Raw genomic sequence first — 23,340 nt, 5'->3', positions numbered from 1 at the left:
CTCTTGGAGAGGCTGTAGAAGGAGCTGGGTAAGAAATTTCAGATTAATCACCCCACCCCATCCCATCCCATCCCCATGCCAGACTCCAACAGCGATAGGCTCCCCCTCAGACACCCTCAGCCCTACTCACTCTCCCTGTGGCCACTGCCACCAGTGTCCGCCTGGGCAGCCTCAAGAGCACGTTTTTTCACCACTCCTGGAGCCCCTGATATTATAACCCCAGCCTAGAGCCAGGCCTTGTATTTATAGCCCGTGGCTCTGCATGACATCCTCTGTATAAATAAGCATCAAGCCACCCCTGAAAGTAGGGCTCCTCCAAAAGGCCCGGCCTTGAGACAGTGTGCATACTGGACCTTCCTGCCTGCTCCATCTTCATGGGACCAGGGAATGACCCCTCAGTGCCCACAGTGACTTACCCCTACCCAGGCTCACACAGCAGGGGTGGAAGGGTTCCTCGATCCAGGGCTGTCCCTGCCTCCTGCCATCCTTAGTGCCTTTGTGAAGTCTGAGTGCCACAGCCTGATGGTGGGACAGGACAGCCCCTCCAGAGACAGGTTTTATGGATGCATCCCCCACCCTCTGGCTGGGCTGAGCCTGGGCCTGTGGTTGCCAGAGATGGAGACGTCTCAATAGCCCCTTCCCTGAGGAAGGACTGAGGGACCACTCTTTCACCTTCTCCAACCATACTCACACTGGGGGGCCAGGGGCTACCTCCCCAGACACTGCAATCAGCATCAGCCCTTTGTTTCCTGGCCCGAGTTTTCCTTGAAAGGCACCAGGACCCCGAAGGAGCTGTGGCCAGGGCTGCTCGCTCTCTCCCCCCTGCCCCTTCCCTCCACTTGGGCCTTCCCCGAAGGGGCAGCCAGCTCTGGATCTACCAAGTGTCATGCCCTACCAGGCCCAAGCCCAGATGGGGGCAGCCAGGAGAGCCTCCAGGCACCTGTGAGGCTCAGCCACAACCTCAGGGTCTGTGCCCCCTGCTGCCACCTACCAGCCCGGCCTCCCAGATGTGCAGCTGGCCCTTGGGGCAGCAGAAGCCATCACGTAAGTAGATTTCCACTCCTCTCTGCAGCTCTCTGTCCCCCACCCCCACATACACCCTTCAGTACTGCCCACTCCAGCCAGCCCTGCATAAATCCGAGCCTCGGGCCATAGCATCAGCCTTCCCCAGACTAGAGCTGACCTTCCACTGTCCCTGCATTCCACCAGGCTGGCAGAATTCAATCCCAGACCCAGACCCGGACCCACCAGCAGCAGGAGGTGCCTTAGGGCCTCCCCAGCCACCTGCGGCAGGAGAGGAAGCCCGTGATGGGCACTGGCCCACCGTCCTGGCCCCACCAGGCTACCTGTTGATCCCTGGACATGCCCTGAGCTCCCATATCTCCAGTCCTTCCCAGGTGCTTGGTGGCCCCCCCCCCCCAAGGTCCGTTCACCTCTCACCCACCGCCCTTCCAGGGAGAAAGAGGTACCCTGCTTTCCACGTTCTTTGATGCCATGTACATAGTACCATGTTCGCACTCGGAGATGTACTGAGATGCCGGCAGATGGGTTTGCTGCATCACTCCCCCCACCCCCCGCCCCTTGAGCACACATCCCTTTTCCGTCCCCAATATTGGCCAAGATTGCTGAATGATGGGGGGGGGGCAGCCTGGCATCAGTGGATGACATACATGAGCCTCTCTCAGGTAGTGTCCTAAAATGAAGGTGTCCCCAAAGGATGCCCTTGGAAAGGGGTGGGGGGAGGTGACCTAGTACCATCTTTTCCAAAGACACAGGGACAGTGGTCCCATCCCTGGCTGTGAGATCACAGCACAAGATATGCCCCTTAGTTGAAAGCCCTGGAGCCACTTGTCCAGACCTGAGAGCCAAGAGTGGCCCCAGATTCTCCCATGCCAGGGCTCCACGGGGATGAGGCCCAACTGGGCTTCACACCCCAGCTCTCCCCAGAAGCCCCAGCCTTTCAAATCCCTGGGACCCTATCCTCACACCACCCTGTAGGCCCCAGCCTCCCCACACCCTTGAGTCATGCCTTCCATAATGCAAGTCCGCCGCCCCATCCTCCTCCATCACACCTCACCTGACAAAACCCCGATCCTGGGCGGACCTAAATCATCCACCCAGCTTTTGGCAGAACAGCTGCTCCTTCCGGAGCAAAACACTCACTGCATCGACTGTCCTCGCTTTAAAGCCATAACCACAAATCTCCAGACTTGCCTAGTGTGCTCACCTTTCCCCCCCTGCAGAATCGGTGTCCCGCTCATCCTCCTCACCCACACACCCTCCTCCACTCCAAGCCATGACTTTGCCTCTAACTTAGAAGATGAAAGCCCTCAGGCAGGAACTCAGCCCGAACTCACTCATCTGAGCTCCAGCTCTGCTGGGAGGGCAAGACCTCTGCATGTATCCCAAGCCCTCTCCTGTCCTACGGACTCTGCTGCTGCAATCCTCCCCCCCCCCCCGCTCCCGGGCCAGCCCCGCCCCCAAGCCTCCTGTGCCACCTGCAACTGTCTCCAACTGTCACTGCACCGTCTCTAACCCTTCACACTCTCTCCTTAACCCTCCGTTGGGTATCTGTACCCCGACCTCCGCTGAATCTATTCCTGGTGGGTCATTCGTGACTCCATGCCACCAAGCGTGTCCTCCTAATTTCTCAGCAACACTTTAGACCACAGACTGCCCCCTTCCCCGAGAACACTGCAGGTTCGAGGTCACCCTTCTTCTCGGCCTCCTTTTCTCCCCCGAACTCCCAATCACCAAGTCTCACTGAGCGTGATTTTTTTTTTTTTTTTTTTTTTTTGCCCCTTCTCCCCCAGGGACATTTGGCAATCGGCACCTGGAGACATTCTTGACCGTCACAACGGGAGGAAGGGGGTTGCTACTGCCGTCTAGTGGGTAGAGGCCAAGGATGCTGCTAAACATCTTACAAAGTACAGGACAGCCCCGCAACAAACAATTATGAGGCACAAAACACTAATAGCGCTGCCCTAATGTCGCAGCACCCCTGTTCAGTCCTGGGGTCCCTTTTCTTCGGAACCCAAACTCTTTGTAACTTCATCCAGCCCCCTAGCTCCCAACCAGATGCTGAGGACTCCCCGAAGTCCGTCTCCCGCCCTGAACCCCAGGCTCATTCAGCCCACACACTCCCTTACCTCCCCTGAGGTCTCCGTGCTGTATGGGAAGCCCCTGCAGCCAATAGCAAGTGCAGTTGCCTCAACTGCCGAAGCATGCTCCAAAAGCATCCACTCTGCCCCTTCCACAGCCCCATCGCTCGGGCTTGCACAAACTGTAGTGCCTTCCACCTGGCCTCCCTGCTGCCAGTCTACTCTCCACGGAGCATCCAGGATGACTTCTAAAAGCTTAGATCTTATCACTCCCCCCTCCTTAGAATCCTCCAGCAGCTGCTCCCTGTTGCTCTTGGAATAAAACCATCCCTCTCAACCCCTGCCCCGCCAACCTCCCCACCGCCCCACCTCACTTCATCCCTCCACTCACACCTTAACTCCCTCCTGCCTCAGGGCCTTTGCACTGCCTATTTCCTTGGATTTTTCACAGAGCAGTCTCTATCATTTGGGTCCCAGTGGAAATGCCAGCATCCTAAAAAGAATGTCCTCCTCCCCCATCATTTCTAAATCCCTGATGACTTCTTTTACCTATTTACTGTCCATCCTTTGTCTACCCCCAAATAAACTCCATGAGAATGGGAACCCTGCCTTGCTCACCTTGTTACTCCCAGTTCCTATAGCCGAGCCAGCCTGGCACCTAATTCAACAGATTCTGTTGAATGAGTGAATAAATTGATGAGTGAGGCCACATAGTTATACAGTTGGGGATTAGGGAATAGGCCACGGACCCTGGGATGGGTGGCTAGCCACCAGCTGCTTAACAGCCAGTGCCCCATCCACAGCATGCAGCCCATGCCAAGGCTTCAGGGGCTGAGCCGAGGCTCGACCACGGGGACAGGGTGGGGCTTGTGGAATAAGCCTGGGAAACAGGGTCTGTAGTGACCCTGTCCTCACGGGGTAAGGACAAGGACAGCCTCGGCCCTGGTCACCCCCAAAGAAGAGGGGGGAAGCACTCTTCCCCTTGAGCCCCCAGGCTCGGCCAGCCCCACCTGCAGAACCCAAATTCTGGAGAATCTAAAAGCCACATTCTAACGGAGGCTAATGACAGGCAGCCTCTGAGAGCTGGGAGGGCCTCACAGGGCACAAAGCACTCCCCCCGCTCTGACTTCGTGTGACCACTAAGAAACCCCAACCCAGCACCAGAGGCCTGGCTCCACTACTTAGAGAGACCCATAGGTGGTAAGGCGGTCACACTCCTTTCTCTGATAAATGGGGGTACTATGTACGCTCTCGATCTTTGCTTGGGAACCTCCCAGAGGAACGCCGCCCGCTTCCCCCCCCCCCCCCCCGTAGAAACGGGGCCGAGCCTCTCCTCCCTCACTCTAAGCTCGCTCAGCCGATCGTCCTCTCCTGTCTGGGGGCAAACAGAGGGACCGTGTTCCCCAACCCATGATCCTTCCCTGATGCTAATGCCTGAGACTAGGCCCCTGCTCAGTCTGAGAAAATCCCAGATGCAAGATGGACCCAGGGCAGAGGCTCCGGCCTCCCAGGAGCATGCCCTCATGTCCCCTGACTGGGTCCAGGAGGCAGGCAAAGGCCAAGCTCTCCCCAGCCCTGAAACACGGCAAGCCTCAGCCCTGCGGGGCTGCTCCCTCAGCCATGCCCCTCTGCTGCCAAGTCCCTCTCTGCCCCAGGGAGGAGGGTGTGAGCCCCCCAGGGCCCCTCCCGCATCAGTCGGCAGGGTTAAACGCACTCATGCATAGCCCAGTACCTGGTTCCTGGAGCAAATACCCAATTTTATTTGTGCCGTCCCCCAGAATGTCTGAGGTGCTTGGCCCCACGGGGCCCGGACCCAGGCTCCTACTTCCCTCCTACTCCAAGCAGGGCTTCCAACAGGCCACGAGAATAGTGCCTCTCCAGGACTGGGGGGGGGGGGTGGGGGGGCTCCTGGCCTATAAGCCTTCACACAGCAAGCCAGGAGGTAAGGCTAGGGCTTTGGTGAAGGAAGAAAAGCAGGTTGACTACCCCCTCCCCACCTCCCCAGCCCCTTCCATCTTCCAGGACCTCCGCTGATCAAGTCCCTGGCTGGTGGGGAGAGAGAGGGGAAGGCTCCTGGGAATAGCAAAGCAAGGTGGAGAAGAGCTTGGAGTCATGTGGTCAGGGCCTCCTGTTCTTGCTGTTTCCCCGCTGTGCAGTGCTGGAGGCCTCCACCCCTTCCTCAGCATCCCTGGGATAGCATTCCTGGCGCTGAAGCCCCCACCCCCGCACTGCAGGGGAGCAAGCTGAAAGCCCCCTGGGGAGCCGAGCTGGAGGCTGCAGCTGCAGGGTAATATTCCTAACACCAAACACCAGGGATGGGAGGCCGGCCCCAGGGTCCCAGCCACAGGCTCCCCAAGTCCTGGCCTGAGAGGTGGCAGTGCCTGAGCATGCTGGGGGGGCTGGGACTCACCCAGGGGAGGATGCCCAGGGGCCTTCAGGGCTGGAACCTGCCTCTGCCCCACCTCTCCAGACCCCTGGGGTTCCAGAGCCCTGGAGAGTATCGTCTCCCCTTCCCAGCAGCCTCTAGGCCTGCCTACCCACCCACCCCCGCCCCCGATGGACCTAGGAGTCCCCTTTGTCCCGAGGAACCCTCAGGAGAACATATGGGGAAGGAAGGGGCAGAGGGAGAGTCCTAGGCCTCAGACAGGGGAGCCATCTTGGGGCTGGAAGAGCAGGTACTGGCCGGGAAGGCCAGGGGTTACACAACCCAGCTCTTCGAGACTGAGGATGCCCTTCCCCCTTGGGGACAGAAGCCACAGGCTCGACCTCCTGGCATCCCCCTGAAAGGACTTTCAGGTACATGTGTTCCTGGCAGATCTGGGGTCCCCAAAGCATCCTGGATAGGCACTAGCTGGTCTTCTGCTTCTGGAGCCGCGGTTGGGGGTACAGAGGGCACACGGGCCAGCCAGGACGTCTCTAGAGCAATACCAGGAACACCTGCTCCAGGCCTGGAGTTCAGGGAGGAAGCTGGGGTCTGAAGCAGCCCTGCAGATGCCCGCAGAGTGAACTTCCTTGGCGCAGGGCGCTCCCAGCTACGTGGGCTCTCTCCGGGCCCTGCAGCAACATGCAGGGCTCCAGCCTTGGGGGCACCGGTGTCGGGGCTCCCAGATTCTGCCAACAACACCTTCAGAAGCCGCTGCAGGTATGGTCTAGAGGCAGGAGTAGGGCTCCTACCATCGCTGTGGGGCTGGAACCCTGAAGCAGGAAAGATAAGAGGTTACGTCGCAGAATCCCAGAGGGAAGATGCACTGCCCCGCCATAGAGTGCCGGGGCCATTTTCAGTCTTAGCCACAGCTCGTTGAAGACAGCCTGCCACACCCCTGCTCAGCCACTGCTCAACACCTTCAAGACCCAAATTCTCAGTTCCCACTGAAAAACAAGGACCACAGAACCATCCCTTCCCTTCCCCTCCCCTCCCCTCTTGGTCTCATTAGTCACCACCAGCAGGTCAGGCCACAGGGATCTTCCATGACCTTCCACCCCGAGCCCAAGCTGCGGACGGTCAACTCACCGGATAGCCGAGGGCTGATAGCACGGCAGCCCCCACTGTCCCGTCACCTCCTGGGGCCCTCTGTACTGAGCGACCCCCTGCCTCTCACCCCACATTTGAGGTCTCCTGCAGAATTTCTCCTGCACTTGTAACCACCTCCATCACGGTCAGGCACATGCACTCAGCAGGATGGGGCCTCCTCGCTCTTCACGGCCACTCCCAGACCATGGCCCCAGAGTTTTATAAAACACATCTTAAGCCCAAGTTATATCCAGCCAGGCCCCTCCACCCCCTTGTGCTGCCTCTCACCCGCCACACCTGCCCATGCACCGAACGCTTCACAATGAGCCCAATCTTCCATCAACAGACACTGACCATATCAGGGCTGACCTGCTTCAGCCAGCGACTCTTCTCCCTCCTGGTCGCATTGACCTCACAGCTCGCTCCCCCAGACCTGGGCAGTACCAGAAACCACCACTGCAGAAGTCTCCGTTCCTGGCTGCCCACTCCTGTACTTTGAAGCTCACTTGTTTAAATATCACAATTCTTCAGCTCCACCGAGCACATGGACCCCAAGGTCTTCCTGCTCTACCACCTCCCCGCTTCCAGACCACTCTCTGCACCCGACTTGGGCTCTACAGCCCTCACTGCAAGTATTCCTCAAGCACCTTCCCCTCTGTCACATCCGCCCACAAAATCCCAGTCCTGGAGAACCGAGTTGCCAACCTACGCTGCGCCTCCACCTGGCCACCAGCTGCCCCAGCACCACCCACAGCCCTATGGAGTGTCTCCAGCGGGTTCTTCTGCCACCTAGTCAGCAGCGTCGCACCTTTCCCTGCACATTCATCCCCTTCTCCCCAACCTCTAGGCTAGTGACCTCATGTCATGCTTTGTGACCAAAGCCCTCAGAAGCCCATGCATCTGCACATCATGATCCACATGCAAAGTTAGGTCTGCTCCTGTCTTCCTTATTAGGTCCAAGGAATCTCAGACATTCTCAGAGACCTATCCACCAAGGGCAGCACCTACCCAAATGTTCTAGATATTATCCCCTCTGCCCTCTAAATCCACCCTTTTTTCCTTCTCCATTGGGTCATTTCAGCTCCCGAACGTGCTTGAATGTCTACCATCATGATTAACCTCCTCTTGACCCACAGCCCTTTCCAGCCACCTCCCAGTTCCATTCCTCATAGTAGTCCCACCTCTAGAATACCCACAAAGCTCTTGCCACATCATCTTTTTAACTTAAAAAAAAAGAGCATGTAATATTTGATATTATGTATGGGAAAGAATAGCCTAAGAAATGGTGCTAGAAATGGATAGTCACATGCAAAAGGCTTAGGATTAAATCTTCATGACCTTGGATTAGGCAAAGGCTACTTAGATAGGACACCAAAAGCACAGTTAAAGGATGGAGAAGTTAGACCCCCATCGAAATTAAAAATGTTTGTATTCAAAGGACACCATCAACCTATAGAATGTGAGAAAATACTTCCAAATGACGAGTATAAGGGACATGTATCTAGAATACACAAAGAACTTACAACTCAGCAATAGAAAGACAACCCAAATGAAAAACTGGCAAAAGGATTTAAACACATTTCTCAAAGAGGATATACAGATGACCAATAAGCATATAAAGAGATCATTAGGGAAATGCAAATCAAAACGACAATGAGACACCACTTCATACCCACTTAGGATGGATATAATCTGAAGAGTAGATAATAGCAAGTGTTGGCAAGGACATGGAGAAATTTGAACCCTCATACAACTGCTAGTGGGAGTGAAAAATGATGCAGCTAATTTGGAAAACATAGCATTTAAATCTGGAGTTACCATAGGACCCAGGAATCTACTCCTAAGTATATATCCAAAGGAAAAGACACGCATTCGCGTAAAATCTTATATACAAACATCCATAGTAGCATTAATCATAATAGCCAAAAAGTAGAAATAACCCAAATATCTTTCAACTGATGAACAAAATGTTGTATATCCATACAATGGAGTGTCATTTGACAATAAAAGAACGAAGGACTCATACATGATACAATATGGATGAGCCCTGAAAACATTATGCTAAGTAAAAGCAGCCAGTCACAAAAGATCACGTATTGTAGGATTCCATTTACATGAAATTTCCAGAACAGGCAAACCTAGAGAGACCGAATGTAGATCGGCAGTCATCTAGAGCTGGGGTTAGGGGCACTCACATACAAGTGAAGGAGGTTGAATGTCTTGTGTTTACTTCTCATTTGGTTTCTCCTGTGAGATGCTTGTTAGGTCTCTTGCCTGTTTTATCTACTTTGTACTTCCAGCTTTTTATTATGTATATTATATACATTATATTAACTATATAATATATATTATGTATTTTAGGTACAATTAGTTATGTGTTACAAAAGTTTTCTGATTTGTAATTTGTATTTTCACTTCGTCTTTTGATTAGTAGTTATACTATAATAATTACATAAGTTATTAATGTAGTTGGATTTGTGAATCTTTCCAGTTTTATGGTTTGCTTTGTGTCTTATTAAAGAAGTCCTTATCCCAAGGTCATGAAGGTCATTTCACTTTTTCCTAAAGCTTTTTCTATTTATATGTAAGTCTTGTATATATCTGAGATGTATTTGCACATGAGATGGGAATTTTTTTTAATAGATAACTAGTCATCTTAGAGCCATTTAATGACTAGTCTATTCTTTCCCTAATGATCAGCAATGCCCCTTTATCAAGGCTCCACTTCTGAGTAGAATCATTTATGGACTCTCCATTCTGTTTCAATGGGCAATGGTCTATCCTTGCACTAGTTCTATGCATTTATAGACATTTTATATACATACATTTCATGTAATGTATTTTGTATGGTATACATTTCTATATATTTCTATAAATATATTTTTAAACTGTATATCTTGATATCTGCTAGGGCAAGTCCCACCATTTTTCTTCAAGGGTATCTTGGCTATTGTTTGCCTTTTGTGTTTTGTTTCTTTTTAATAATTTTTTAAAAGATTTTATTTACTTGTCAGAGAGAAAGAGTGAGCACAAGCAGGGGAAGCAGCAGGCAGAGGGAGAAGCAGGCTCCCTGCTGAGCAAGGAGCCCAATGTGGGACTCGATCCCAAGACTCGGGGATCATGACCTGAGCCGAAGGCAGATGCTTAACCAACTGAGCCACCCAGGTGTCCCAACCCTTGTATTTCTATTTAAGTTTTAAAATCACCTTGCCAAGATTGCCAAAAAGTTTCTTGGGATTTTTAGTGGGAATTGATGGCATCTATAGATCAGAATTGACATTTTTACATTGTCTTCCTATTAATGAACAGGATACATGTCTCTATGTATTTAAGAATCTTTAATGATTTTAATAAAGGTTAATTTTCCATAGAACTTTTTATAGAACTTCTGTCAGACTGATTCCTTGGGACCTTATTATTGCTATTATAATGGTTTTTTTAAATTATGTTTTCCAACTATTGATATAATCAATATAGAAATTTCTATACCTCTTTTAAAATTCTTATTGCTGGGGCACCTAGGTGGCTCAGTCAATTGAGCATCCCATTCTTGGTTTCGGCTCAGGTCATGATCTCAGCGTCATGGTATTGAGCCCCACATCAGGCTCAGGGGGAAGTCCCCCTGAGATTCTCTCCTTCTTCTGCCCCTCCTCCCCAAAATAAATCTTTAAAGAATAAGATAAAATTCTAATTGCTTCCAATAATTTAATAGGTTTTGTTGCTTTCAGTGTAGATAATCATCTATGAGTAGTGACAGTTTTTGCCTCCTTCCCAATCCTCAGAGTTTTCATTATTTCTCTTGCTGTACTGCAATGGCTAAGATCTTCACTACAGCATTGAACAGATGAGACAATAGTGGAAAAACATGTTTTGGTCCCAATTTTAGTGCTTTTACATTAAACATGATTTTTGCTCTGGGTTTTTGGTAGATACCCATGTTAAGGTTAAGAGAGTGACCTCTCTTCCTGTTTACTAACAGTTTTTAATCATAAGTGAGAATTTTCAAATGCTTTTTCTACATCTCATGTGGTAAACCCCTGATGATTTCACCCTGCTCACCTCTGCAACCTCAGTCCTACCACTTCACCCTCATGGACACCACCCTCAACATAGGAACCTGCTCCAGATTCCTCAGATCACTCTGCCCCTTGTCACTCACCTCCCCCACGGGGGCCTTGGCCACTTGGGCTGCAGTCATAGAGCCTGAGGACCCGTGTGATGTCCGAGGTGCTCAGGTTCCATCGCTGGCCAATGTGAACATTGGGAGCCCAGATCGGTGTGATGGTGGGCAGCCCACGGCGGCTGAAGGCAAACCTGAAACCCAGCAGGTGGGGACCTGAGTCCAGATCACAGTGGGGGCTGGAGGGGCAATGAAGAAGGGAGAAAGGAAAGGAAAAGGGGTCCTCACCTCCCATAGTGCATCACTGATGTGTAGTCATAGGGCATCAGCATGTTGCTGCTCCGAGATTTGATGAAGTTGATTTCAAAGCCTGGGGGTGTTGGGGTCGGGGGGAACAACCACAAAACTTGGTAATGGGAAAGAGGGTGGGTGGGGGAGTGAGGGGTCAGGTGATAGGGGCCTTCCAGCAACTTGTAACCTGTGTGAGCTGAAGGATCCAAAACTATAGCCAGATGTGCCCCCTACCCAGTACCAGTCCCTGGTCCCCACCTCCTTGGTGCCTTCCCTGCCTACTCCTTCCCTCCCCAGGAGGGGTCCAGACCTGCACTAGCTGATGTGGAAGCACAGGGACCTCATGACTTCCTAAAGAGTGCCCTCCACTTCTCGCCCTGCTCAAGCTCACCTGGATGCATCTATCTTTGTAGAACCTACACTTTCCATGGAGTCGCATACCACTCCATGTCTTCAACACCCCTTACCCAAGAGATGGAGTACCTACCCTTCAACCTAGCTTTAGAGACCCACTAGCCCATCACCTGCTGTTGAACTCCACTCCCCAGCAGCAAGCCACCTTGTTCTTTCTGCCTTGGGCTGGCGCACCCACCCCCAGGTTTGAGTCCAGCATTTTCCCACTGGTCAGAGCACCCACTTTTCCCCGTCACTGCCATACCTGCCTCTACAGAATTCTTCATCCTTCCTTTTAAAAACCCTTAAGATATTAAACAGTTTTGAACAGAATATATTCATCTGGTTCAAAAGTCAAAAAATGTTGAGATGTATAATAAGTCTCCCACTCCATCCCCCTTCTGATGTCCTGCCTCCCCATCCCCAGTTCATTACTGTCATTAGTTTGTATATCTTAGCAGTTTGCTCTATACATAATACAAATATATTCTTATTTTTCTTCATTCTTAGTGGGAAAAATTGCTTAAGAAAACCACTTGAGTTTGAGTGCTGGTTTTCTAATTCATTAATTCCTGTCTTTAACTTCATCAATTCCCTCCTGCTTTCCTTTACTTTTTCCTAATTTGGATTGAAATGCTTAATTTTCTATTTTTATTGATAGAAGTATTTAAGTCTACACATTTTCCCTGAGCATTGCTTTAGCTGAGAACCATCAGTTCTAGTGTGTTGGGTTTGGTTTTTGTTTTTCTAAGAATTCCTGCAATTCTTTAACCCTGGAGCTAAAAGAAAGGATTATCGTTGTTTTTTAAACTTTAATTTCTAAGTAGAAGTTTTGGATTATTTTTATTTTATATCACAATCAAAACATTTAACTCTTTCAAATTTGAAGTTTTTCTATCATACGGTAAGTTTTCCCAAGTATTCCATGAGCACTTGGAAGGATTAAAGTCTCTATTTTCAGGGTATAGTCACTATCATCACCCCCTTCTTTAGGCTAATCTCAGATCTCAAACTCCATCCCTTGTCTCATTATAAGGTGCTACCTAAGTGCCCCCCATGGCACCCTTTCTCCGGGGCTCCGTGCATGCTGGTCTCTTGAGTACCCTCCCCCAACATTACCTGGGGGAGGTACTCTCATGAGTACCCAACATTACCTGGCTCACCCCACAACAGCAGTGGAGGTGCTCCCACCAGAAGCTCTCTTACAGGAAGCCTTCCAACCCTTTCCCTTACCCCCACATTCCCCCAAATTCCCGATCATGTATCTGCCCTACTTCCATCCCTCATGAAGCAGTGGCCTCTCCTCTTCTCACCTCCTGACTCAAGCTGTGTCCCCTCTGCCCGCCACAAGCGAGGGATCCCACCATTCCCGAGATCAGATGCCCAGCACTCAGCCCTACACCCAGCACACAGCTCCTGCTCACCAGCATGCAACACAGTGCCTCACTCCCCAAACCAGGCTCGGCTCTACCACTGCCACCTTTTGGGACATGGTCTCCCCCGGGCTTCCTCTGTCCCACATGCCCGTTGGTACCCAGCTCACGAGGACTGAGCCCCTGCAGGGCTGTCCTCAGCCTCCTCCATCAGACACTTGGCACACACAGCCCACTACTTCCAGGGCTTCAGTCTCGGCTCCACCCATGCAGCTGGAACACAGCCCCCTACCCCAACCCCACCCAGCAGTGTCTGGCACAGGAAGGACACCATGAACAAGGGTCAAAGGATACCACCAACTCCATCCTCAGGTACCTGGCTGTGTTCATGAGGAAAAAAAGAAAAAGGAGACACAAAGCAAATAGTGATGCCCTAGCTCGGGCAGGACTATGGGCGAGCAGATGGAAGGCTGGGAGCCCAGAGCGGTAGTATCCGGACCACCTCCCGGTCTCAAAGAGAACCAGGAGCCCCACCTTCCCCATGGTAGACAGACAGATGGTGGGGAAGATGGATAAGCTCTTCTAAGTGGCAGGCAACTCAGGCCCTGGCCATTGGCCTCTCACGCCAGGCCCCCCCAGGCCTGGCCCGTGCTGTGCGAGACTTGGCTTACCTGGGAGGACCTCATTCCAGTGGATACGAATATAGCGGTCCCGATCAGCCCGTGAGTGCTCATGCCAGAACCCCAGCACATGCATGAGCTCATGTAGGACAATGCCTGGGCCTTTCCGGAGACAGGGAGGTGCCAGGGACACCACCTGCATCCCTCCACTGCGTCCCACACTGGAGAAACATCTGCGGGCCAGGAGAGAGCACTGGGTAGGTACCAGTCCAGAGATCCAGAGCAGACCCAGGCCCCCTTCCCCTTCCTCTCCCAAGTCCTGGGATGAATGAGCACCAACAGGTAGTCCCCATCCTAGATTCTAGTCCCAGGCTTGCTGTTCCCAAGGCCATTCACTGCCTGGCCATCTGTGAAACGGGTATACTGAATTCCCATTCCCAGCCTAGGGTACAAGGAGGACGGAGGGATGGAGAGGAGCACCTATAATGGAAGCAGCTCGTGGAGTGAACGTCCCCATGCAGGGGTCCCCGAGTCAACGCTTTCACACATGATCCTCGGTACCCAACAAGCTAGGAAGTGTGTACCTCCAGCATCCCCACTTCGGAGGCTCTCGCCCGGTGTCAGGCGGTTCCTACACTGTGGAACCTGGATCGGAGGCCAGGTGGGCCCCACAGACGCCGTACCCGTTCCCCAGACCATGAAGTCTCCGCAGAGCAGGGTTTTGTGAGGAGGGTCAAGCACCTCCTTCCCCTCCTTCTCCACCTTCCACCCTGAGTATCTGTAGGTCCAGCTCCCACCCAGCAAACCACTCAGTGGGCAGGGTGGCTTTGGACCTGGGAAGCCAGGCCTAGAGACAGGTTTTAGATGAGGGCTTGGGTAAGTCCTAGCTGAACTCCGAAGAACGCAGAGGAACCCCCTCTCCCCATGGACACACGGACACCCCCAGAAGCACGTACCCAGACATGGGAATGATGGAAATGAAGTCTCTCTGGCCCTGGTAGGCGACAAACCTGATGCACGTGAGGCGCTCAAATTCGGCAAATGCCTTCAGGAGGACCTCGCGGCTGCGTTTATCTGGGGGGGGCGACACTGTGGCTGAACCTCCAGCGGAGACCCCAGAGCCCTTGTGACCCCTCGCAAGTTTGCATGCAGGGTGGGAACAGAGCTTCCAAGCACTCTTCCAAAATGGAAAGGTCAAGAAAGGGCAGCCTAAGTGTCACGGGGCGGGGGGGAAGCTGGGCCCCAGACAGGCCCTGGCTATGCAACCTCGGGCAGGTCCCTGTCCTCTGGGCCAGTCGGCCTTGAAATGGAGCAGATAGTCCTTCTATGTACCCCTATCTGCTCCGCCGGGCTTTTAGCCCTCCCAGCTCCCGAGGTCCTCAGGAATAAAGGCTTCTCGGGGAAGGGTTCTTTGGTGGTGACGGCAAAGAGGCAGAGGGACGAACCCCAGCAGAGCCCAGGCTACACAGGGTGTAAGAGGCTGAGGCCACAGGGAGGCCCACAGCTCCCAGGATGGAGCGTACGCGCTCACTCACCGTACTTGCTGGAGAGCAGGAAGGGGACCTCCACAAACCCCCCGTTCTTAGGCCACCTGTTGCTGCTCGCCGAGAACAGCCGGAAGGGACTCTGAAGAGAGAGGGCAGTTCTGGGACCGTGGGGGACACAGGTCAGCCAAGCTTCTTGCCCCCAGAGGTGCCGTGTCTCAGGCCCCAAGAACCCGAAAGACGGGAGAAGCGGGACGCAGGCATAGGAGGGTGAGGACAGAGGGGTGGGACAGCCGGGGGCCTCCGGGTGAGTTACAATATACAACACGACCCTTTGTCCTACAGAACTGTAACCTATCCCGTCAAGCAGAACAAAACCCGGCACTTGCTCCTGGGGAGGCTGACTAGGAGTGCCAGCTCCCCAGGGTGGCCCAGTTGAGAAAGGCTGAGCTCCAGCCACAGCCCCGTCCTTCCTGAAACCCAGCAGTCAGCTGAGCGTCCCTGAACGTCCAGGGAAAGATGAGGCAGCGTCCTTCTCAGGCTGATGCTAAGGCAACTTCCCTGGCCTTAGCAACTCCTTTTTCCACTCTTGTGCCAACCAAAACCCTGCGAGGCATAGGCTCCATGGCACCCGGCCGGTCCTGCCCCACTGGCTACCACAGGTTTTACTGGATTCGTGCTTCCCCCCGCTGTCCTCACCGGGTGACCAGGAACAGAGGCCTCGCCCCACCCACCAGCCCCAGCCCGTGGCTCTGCAGCCCGGCCTCATGTTGAGCCAACAGTGGGCAGCCTCCAACCAGCAAAACCGTCCTGCTCTCACCAGGTCACTGTCCTGTTCAGGAGGACACCTCTACCACCCAGTCCCTAAGAAGATAGCCTTGTTCTCCTGAACACCGAGCATCCTCATCTCCCTGGCAAGTCACCCCAGTTCCCACCCAGCCTTCTCCCTGACTCCACCCCTCCTACCAGGATGGGGTCCCAGACCATGGCTACCACCCCCGGGGTGCCCCACCACCACCTCCCTACAGCCCCACCAGCGCCTCTGCCAGTCTGTGCTCATCTCTTCCTCCATTCCAGTACTTTCTGAGCACCTCCCCTGGGCAGAGCACCAAGCCGGACCTTGAAGGCTCAAACCCCCTCCTTCAGGAAGCCCTCCCAGGCTGAATGCTGTTACCACTGCAGATGTTACCCTCCCTCCCATTCAGTCTGGCTGATTCCTACTAGATCATTCACTGTGACTTTAGCCAGAAAGGGTATTTATCAGGCTACGGGCAACAGATTTTGGATCCCTCACGTATCACATCCCCATGACACCGGAGGCTGGGCTCAAAGGCCTCTAACGCTATCTGGGAAGTTGTTTACACGCATGTGTGTACATGCTCACACTCACTGGCCGAAGGATATCCCCCTCCAGGAGGAAGCTGCTCTCCGGGGTTTCCTCTGGGATGAGCCCTGGGAAGAAGGGAGGGATGTGGGTGAGCCCGTGCCCTCCCTCCACCCAGAGTCCAGACTCTAGGGACAGGCCCAGCAGCCACCCCAGAGTCTGGCCTTCCTGACCCTGAAGGGGGAGCTTCCCTGGGCCCTGAGGCTGTGTGACCTCAGGCAAGTCACACAGTCCCTCTGAGTCTCTAGTCTACAAACATGCATGATGGATCTCAGCCCAATCACATCTCTCCCTTGTTAGAAAACAGTCCATGGCTCCCCCAGCCCGCGCAAATCCAGGCCCAACCCCTCCCTCTCTGCTAATCAGGAGAAGCCATTTCTTCAGCTGTCCCCTATATCACCCCCCTCTCCAACCCAGGCCACACTCTTTCCTGTGAGCCTCAGCACAGCTGAGTGGGAGCAGGGCAGTGTGCCACGATTTGGTGACTGTGACTGGTCCGGAGGGAGCTAGAACCAATCTGAGGCTTCCCTAGGATTGATTTCTTTTCAGCTGCCATAGAGGATACTTAGCCAGGGCTGCTGGAGGCCCAACAGCTATCTGAGATGCCCTTTACTGGGAAGGACACGCCATCCCCAGCCGCCAAGAATGTTGGCTAAGGCCTCACAGCTGAAGGCCCTTGGCCAGGGATGCCTGGGAAGCCATACTCCATACCCAGGCCATACTCCAACATGCCCTGGGCTCTCCTGTCCTTCCTCATCCCCCCATCTAGTTCCTACCCATCTGTGTGATAGTCAGGGCCCTCGCAGTGACAAGTGACCAATTCCAGCTCACACCACCATAGAAGGAAGGAAGGTGTCTGGCTCCTGTGAGCCTGGCTCTCTCCCTCCCCACATCAGCCTGTCTCTGCTTCTCTCTCCAGCCTCGGTTTCTGCCACAGCAGGCAGCCCTTCTCCCCAGCCTCCTTACTAAGAGGTCAGCCCTACGAGGAGTCCTGGAAGAGGGTCTGGCCCTGAGGCACATTAGGTTGGGCTCCCTAGATGCAGAGCCTGAGCTGGGGAGGCACCTGCAAGTGATTTCTTGAGGGGGCTCTGGGGAAGACCCAGGCTCTGCTGCAGTGCAGCCTCAACCTGATCCCACAGGAGCTCTGGACCCCAAACGGCACCACACACTTGTCCCACACTGAGGCAGGGGGGCTGCCCCATGGCCCCTATGAGTCACTGTGGGCTGCCCTGGGCAGGGGAGGGAGTAGCTTCCCAGGCATCCCTGGCCAAGGGCCTTCAGCTGTGAGGCCTTAGCAGCCAACATTCCTGGCAGCTGGGGATGGCATGTCCTTCTCAGTAAGGGGCATCTCAGACAGCCATTGGACCTCTAGCAGCCCTGGCTAAGTATCCTCTATGGCAGCTGAAAAAAAATCAATCCCGGAGAAGCCTCAGATTCTAGGTTCTAGCTCCCTCCGGACCAGTCAAAGTCACCGAAAGGTGGCACACTACCCTGCTCCCGCTCAGCCGTGCTGGGGCTCACAGGAAAGAGGAGGAAGACCACGCGGTCACTGGGAGGTTCTCATCCCCTCAGGCAAAGTCACCCCGTTCCCCCAACACTTCAGCTCCAACCTCCAAAATCCAGGCTCCCCCCCCCCCCCCAGCAGCTTCACCCCGGGCTATCTCTATGTTCTTTCTTCAGCGGAGATCCCCAGACAGGGAGGCGTGAGGCCTCGTGCAGCTTTGGCTTTGCCCCCCAGCACACGCCCTCACACCTGCACACCATCCTGCCCCAGGTGGCTGCCATCTCAAACCCCCACTAATGACTTCGCTCAACACCAGGTGGAGCACCCCAAAGACCTGTACTTTTATCAGGCCATTTTTTAAAAACCTATGTTTTTCTCTTACAATCCAGTAGAGAAGATACAGAAATAGAGACTTTTTAAAAAGTTACCCATAGAACTAGGAACTGCTGCTCATCCAGAGCCCAGTGAGCTGGCACATTTCCAGCTTGTTCTGCTTGGCTGCGTGTTCAGCATGGTCTTCACCACAGCACATGGACCACTTTCAGAGCCCTTCTACCCCACAAGACGACACCATGCCCTCACCTTGGTTAATCGCAGGGATGTCCTTGTCCCAGGATGTCTGGGTCTCTTCAGGGTTGAGGCCGTCTGAGAAGCTGGTTCCACAGGCTTCTTGGGAGCTGCAGGCTGAGGGCGCTCCTAGGATCAAACCTGGCCCGGACAGGTGCATACCCATGAGGCCCGAAGCGCCCTCATTGGTGAGAGAGGACAATAGCACATGGGAGTGGGGGTGGAGGGGGTCAGACAGCTAGAGCCAGGCCCTTCATGGAAAGCAGGCCTCCAGAAAGTAGTCCTGGAAGACCTCCTGGCCTCCCCTCAGTCCCAGCTGGTGACAAGAGCTAGACAACCTTGAGGAAGGTGCTCCTTTAAGGGGACCAACACTGGGCTCTGAGTATCTGTGGGTATGGGGTAGGGGAGGGAGCAGAAGAGAGGCGGGGACAGACCTCAGACACCCACACTGAAGGCAGTGTGGGCTAGCCTGGACCCTGCCCCATGCCTCCCTTCTCAGCCCAGACCTCTGGAAAATGGACTCAGACTGGGCAAGCCTGGCATGCCAGGAGAACTCCTTCTCGCCTCTACCCACACTCTGTGGCTGGACCCAAAACTCGAGAAGAGAAGGGCGAGGCAGCCCACTTACCTGGCAAAGAGAGTAGACCAAGCACCCACGGCCAGAGGCCTCCCATGTTCACGTGGTCTGTAGGGGGACCCCACTGGCCCCACAACAAGCAGGAGCCCAAACACCAGCAAGGACAAGCCCGCCTAATAGCGGACCTAACGCCAATCCCCGCCCCCACCCAGCCCTTAAATAGCAACTTCTCCAGCCCCCACCTGCAGCCCCACCCCAACCAACCCCACCTGCAGCCCTGCCTCCATCAACGCCACCGGCAGCCCTGCCCCCTCCCACCTGTGCTCCCCACCCTCAGCCCCCCAGCCCAGGCCGGAGCCTTCAGGACCCAGGTCAAATCCTTCTCAGCCTGGCTGAAGTAGGGGAAAAGGTGAGAAGCCAGGCACAAAGCACCCTGCAGGGAGGGAGAGTACCACTGGGGAGTGTGCCTCTTCTGAGGTCCCCTCTCACCACCAGGGGGCAGGGAAACATCACAGAAGGGTGCTAAGGTGAGGGGGCAGGGGACTTCATTCTCCAACAGAGGGAGACCCCTTTCCTGCCACGCCCCGCCCTGCGCTCACACCTGGGAAAAGCTGCCCGAGACCCTGAGGCACCCCCAGCCTATCTGTGGAAGAAGGAAAGTGTCACTAATTTTTATAAGTGTTTACTTTAGTATACATAGAAGAAAGTGGACAATCACAAGTGCAGGGATCCGGAAAAATTTACACACTGAACGCCCGGTGTAACCAGCACCCCAGAGAAGCCTGCCGTGTCGATGGGGGAGCTTCTGGATACCTAGACCTTTGCATGGACACTACCCCTGTCATCCCCACAACAGCCTTGCAAAATCGGCATTTATCCCCATTTCACAGATCCAGAAACTAAAGCTCCTTACCCATATTCCTCCTCTTCTATGCTCCTGGGCATCTCGAGAGGCCCATTCTCAGAGCTTGGTCACGAGGGGGCCCACCTGGATTTAAATCCTGGAGGTGAAGGATTTGGGGACCTCCCCCACCAATGCCCAGTGAAGGGAAGTGACAGAGCTGAGGCAAGGTCACCAGCCACGGTCCACACGTGCTTCTCAGCATCCTGCCATGCCTGGAATCCAACATTTCTCAAAAGATACCAGTCAGAACCACGGGGAGAACAGACAGATGCCCCTGCCCCCCAGGCCGGGTATTAGTGTATGTAAACATGCATGAACTGGCCACATCTGATGAGAGCTGTGTAAAATCATCCTAATAATCACCCCGCTTGGATAGAGAAACAGATTCTTAGTCAAGAAATGCAGTTTGAGGGGCGCCTGGGTGGCTCGGTCATTCAGCATCTGCCTTCGGCTCAGGTCATGATCCCAGGGTCCTGGGATCGAGCCCCACATCCGGCTCCCTGCTCCGTGGGGAGCCTGCTGCTCCCTCTGCTGCTCCCCCTGTTTGTGTTCCCTCTCTCGCTTTGTCTCTCTCTGTCAAATAAATAAATAAAATCTTAAAAAAAAAAAGAAATGCAGTTTGACTTGAGGACATTATGCGAAGCAAAATAAGTCCTTTGCAACAGGGCAAATACTGTATGATTCCACTTATAGGAGGTACATAGTCAGATTCAGAGACAGGAAGTAGAATGGTTGTTGCCAGGGCCTGGGGGAAAGGGGGAATAGGGAGGTGTTGTTTAATAGGCACAGAGTTGCAGTTCTGCGAGATGGAAAAGTTCTGGAGATCTTGAATATGCTTAACATTACTGTACACTTAAAAATAGTAAAGATGATAGGGCACCTGGGTGGCTCAGTCAGTTCAGTGTCCGACTCATGGTCTTAGCTCAGGTCTTGATCTCAGGGTCGTGAGTTCAAGCCCTGTGTTGGGCTGCATGCTGGGTGTGGAGCCTACTTAAAAAAAAAATAGTAAAGATGGTAAATTTTATGTTATACAGTAGTCCCCCTTTATCCACAGGGAATACATCCCAGGACCCCCAGTGGATGCCTGAAACTGTGGTTGATACCAAACCCTATTTTTTCCTATACATACATATCTATGAGAACATTTAATCTACAAATTAGGCACAGTAAGAGATTAACAACTAACAAATGCCGTAATTAAAGTTATGTGAAGAGGGTCTCTCTCTCTCTCTCTCAAAATACCTTATTGCACTGAACTTGCCCTTCTTGTGAGGATGTGAGATAAAATGCCTACGTGATGAGATGAAGCGGGGTGCTTGAATACGGCACCGCGACAGAGCGTTAGGCTACTATTGACCTTCCGGTGATATGTCAGAAGGAGGATCGTCTGCTTCCAGCTGACCATGGGCAACTAAAACCACAGAAAGCAAAACCTCGGATAAGGAGGGACTTGCTGTATATTTTTAACCATGATTTAAATTTATTTAAAAGATTTATTTATTTTAGAGAGAGGCAGCGTGAATAGGGGTGGGAGTGGGGAGGGGCACAGAGAGAGAAACCTCAAGCAGATCCCCTGCTGAGCGCGGAGCCCAACTCAGGGCTCATCCCGGGACCCTGAGATCATGACTTGAGTCAAAATCAAGAGCGGGCTCCTCAACCAACTGAGTCACCAGGCGCCCCACAATTTAAAATTTTTAAAGAAATAAGAAAGAAGGAGAGAGACAGAAAGGGGCACCTGGGTGGCTCAGTTGGTTAAGCAACAGACTCTATCTCAGCTCAGGTTATGATCTCGGGGTGGTGAGAGTGAGCCTGGCGTGGGGTGCACGTGGACTCTGCTTGAGATTCTCTCTCTCCTTCTGCCCCTCCCCCCACTTGCACACACTCTCTCTCTCTCAAAAAAAAAGAAACTTAAAAACACAGGTAGGGGAAGTTGGACAGGGAGGGTGGGTGGAAGGGATGGGGTAGGGCTGAGGGTGGGGTGGGCAGGGGCCTCAGCCATCAGTCCTGCTGTTTGTGAGATAGGGAAAGCCCGCATGACTCAGAGCCCCAGCTGCCCTCCACTCCTACCCCAAGCTAAGTGTTGTTGGCAGGTCCAAACGGAAGCCCACTCAGAGCCTAAGAAAGCCTTGATCGCAAGCCCAGCTCTGCTCAGTTCCGACCAGGGAGCACCTCACCCAGCCCCAGACAGCAGAGGGAACAAGGCACGGGTGGCAGGCTGCTTGTCCTTCATCAGGCCTGTTGGTGTGCCAGATTCCTGGCACCGACGGCAGGGCAGACCACAGGCCCTGCCCTCATGAGCATTGGTTGAGATGCACAGCTACACACCTGAGAACCTTCTCCTCACAGGCCATCAGTAGCTAGCATTTCCTGAGCACCTACTACGTCTAGGTGCTGGGCTAAGCCTCTTAAATGGATTGACTTGTGCCATTCTCCATACCATGCTAAGTGGCAGGGCCTAGTGACAAAACCCCATTTTACAGACGAGGGAACTGAAACGCAGGGAGCAAAACTGGCCTCCTAGCCATCAAACTCCACCCCTCAGGCGTACGCTGCCAGACACCAGGAAGAGCCAGCATTCTGCAGGGGGAACCCTTGAGCTGAGTTTGGAAGGACGAAGAGTTAGCCAGGCGGCGCTCCGAGTGGCCAGGAGCAGAGGCTGAATGAAGCGGGGGTGGGGGGGGGGGAGCTGTCCAAGAGCTGACCTCAAGGGCCGCCGCAGCCCTGCTCCCAGGCAAATCACAGCGCCTGTTTCCAGCAGCCTCCACATGCACCCCTCCACTTCTGGCTGCGGCTGGGCCCGTGACTCACGCCTCCCCGGACAGCAGAGTCCCGTGCCAGGCAAGTAACCAATATTCAATCAAGACATGCTAGATGGGTGGGTGTAAAGAGCAACTAAGCCCATCCGTGGTGACGTGTTCTCTGCACAGGACACGAGGCCACATGGCTTCTGGGGACAAGAAGGAACTCTGGAACAGAGGCTGCCATGAGCGGGAGCACAAACGGGCGTTCGAGGCCTGGAGGCCCTGCCTGGGGATGCGAGAGGAGAGGGGAGAGGCTGTGTTGCCCTACTGTGGGGAAAAGGAGGCCTGGCCTAGCACATGCACGCACGGCCACTGGAAGAGCCACAAACACGGGCACACACAGATACCTTCAGGCACGCGTGACATGCAGGTGTGTGCAAGCTGAGAACACCACACACCCACACCCGCGCGAACAGCCACGTACCTAGGTGCACACACGTACATATCCATCCATGTTCCAAAAAGGAAGTGGGGTCTGAGCCATGGACATAGGCTTCTCCCCACAGGGCCCAAAGCCAGTAATAGGAATAAGGTTTGGAGACAGCCTCCCAGAAACCACCTCTTTCAGCTCTGGAGACAGAACGCTGCCTGGGCTAGGACACCAACACAGGGCGACCTGGGCCGGGAGGGCCCCTCCTATGGGGGAGCTCACACCAGCACCTTCTTCCTTCCACACCTCAGGCACTGCCACCCAAGGAAAGGGGAGGTCT

At 53.8% G+C, this 23,340-nt stretch overlaps 1 protein-coding gene across 6 annotated transcripts; it reads right to left on the bottom strand.

Annotated features, from left to right (window-relative positions):
- Positions 1 to 4,841: 4,841 nt before the first annotated feature.
- On the bottom strand, positions 4,842 to 23,328 carry ASTL (astacin like metalloendopeptidase). Of its 6 annotated transcripts, XM_073897358.1 has the most exons (11): positions 23,055 to 23,328; positions 20,710 to 22,856; positions 19,839 to 20,402; positions 18,364 to 18,489; positions 16,278 to 16,345; positions 14,945 to 15,035; positions 14,366 to 14,483; positions 13,461 to 13,642; positions 11,021 to 11,102; positions 10,772 to 10,926; positions 4,842 to 6,296 (listed from the first exon to the last, which is right to left on the bottom strand). In XM_073897358.1, exons 3-11 carry the CDS (start codon positions 19,840 to 19,842, stop codon positions 5,800 to 5,802), a joined length of 1,323 nt encoding a protein of 440 aa, XP_073753459.1. In that variant the 5' UTR covers positions 19,843 to 20,402; positions 20,710 to 22,856; positions 23,055 to 23,328; the 3' UTR covers positions 4,842 to 5,799. The 6 variants fall into 6 exon arrangements, with proteins under 6 accessions (XP_073753459.1, XP_073753460.1, XP_025723938.1 ...); XM_073897359.1 differs by having other exon boundaries at positions 19,839 to 20,819; XM_025868153.2 differs by having other exon boundaries at positions 19,839 to 20,816.
- Positions 23,329 to 23,340: the final 12 nt, after the last annotated feature.

The sequence above is a fragment of the Callorhinus ursinus genome, unplaced genomic scaffold (genome assembly GCF_003265705.2).
Source record: "Callorhinus ursinus isolate GAN/ISIS: 27379988/994484 unplaced genomic scaffold, GSC_fseal_2.0 scaffold10, whole genome shotgun sequence".
NCBI lineage: Eukaryota > Metazoa > Chordata > Mammalia > Carnivora > Otariidae > Callorhinus > Callorhinus ursinus.
This window is presented reverse-complemented; position numbering and strand designations above follow the sequence as displayed.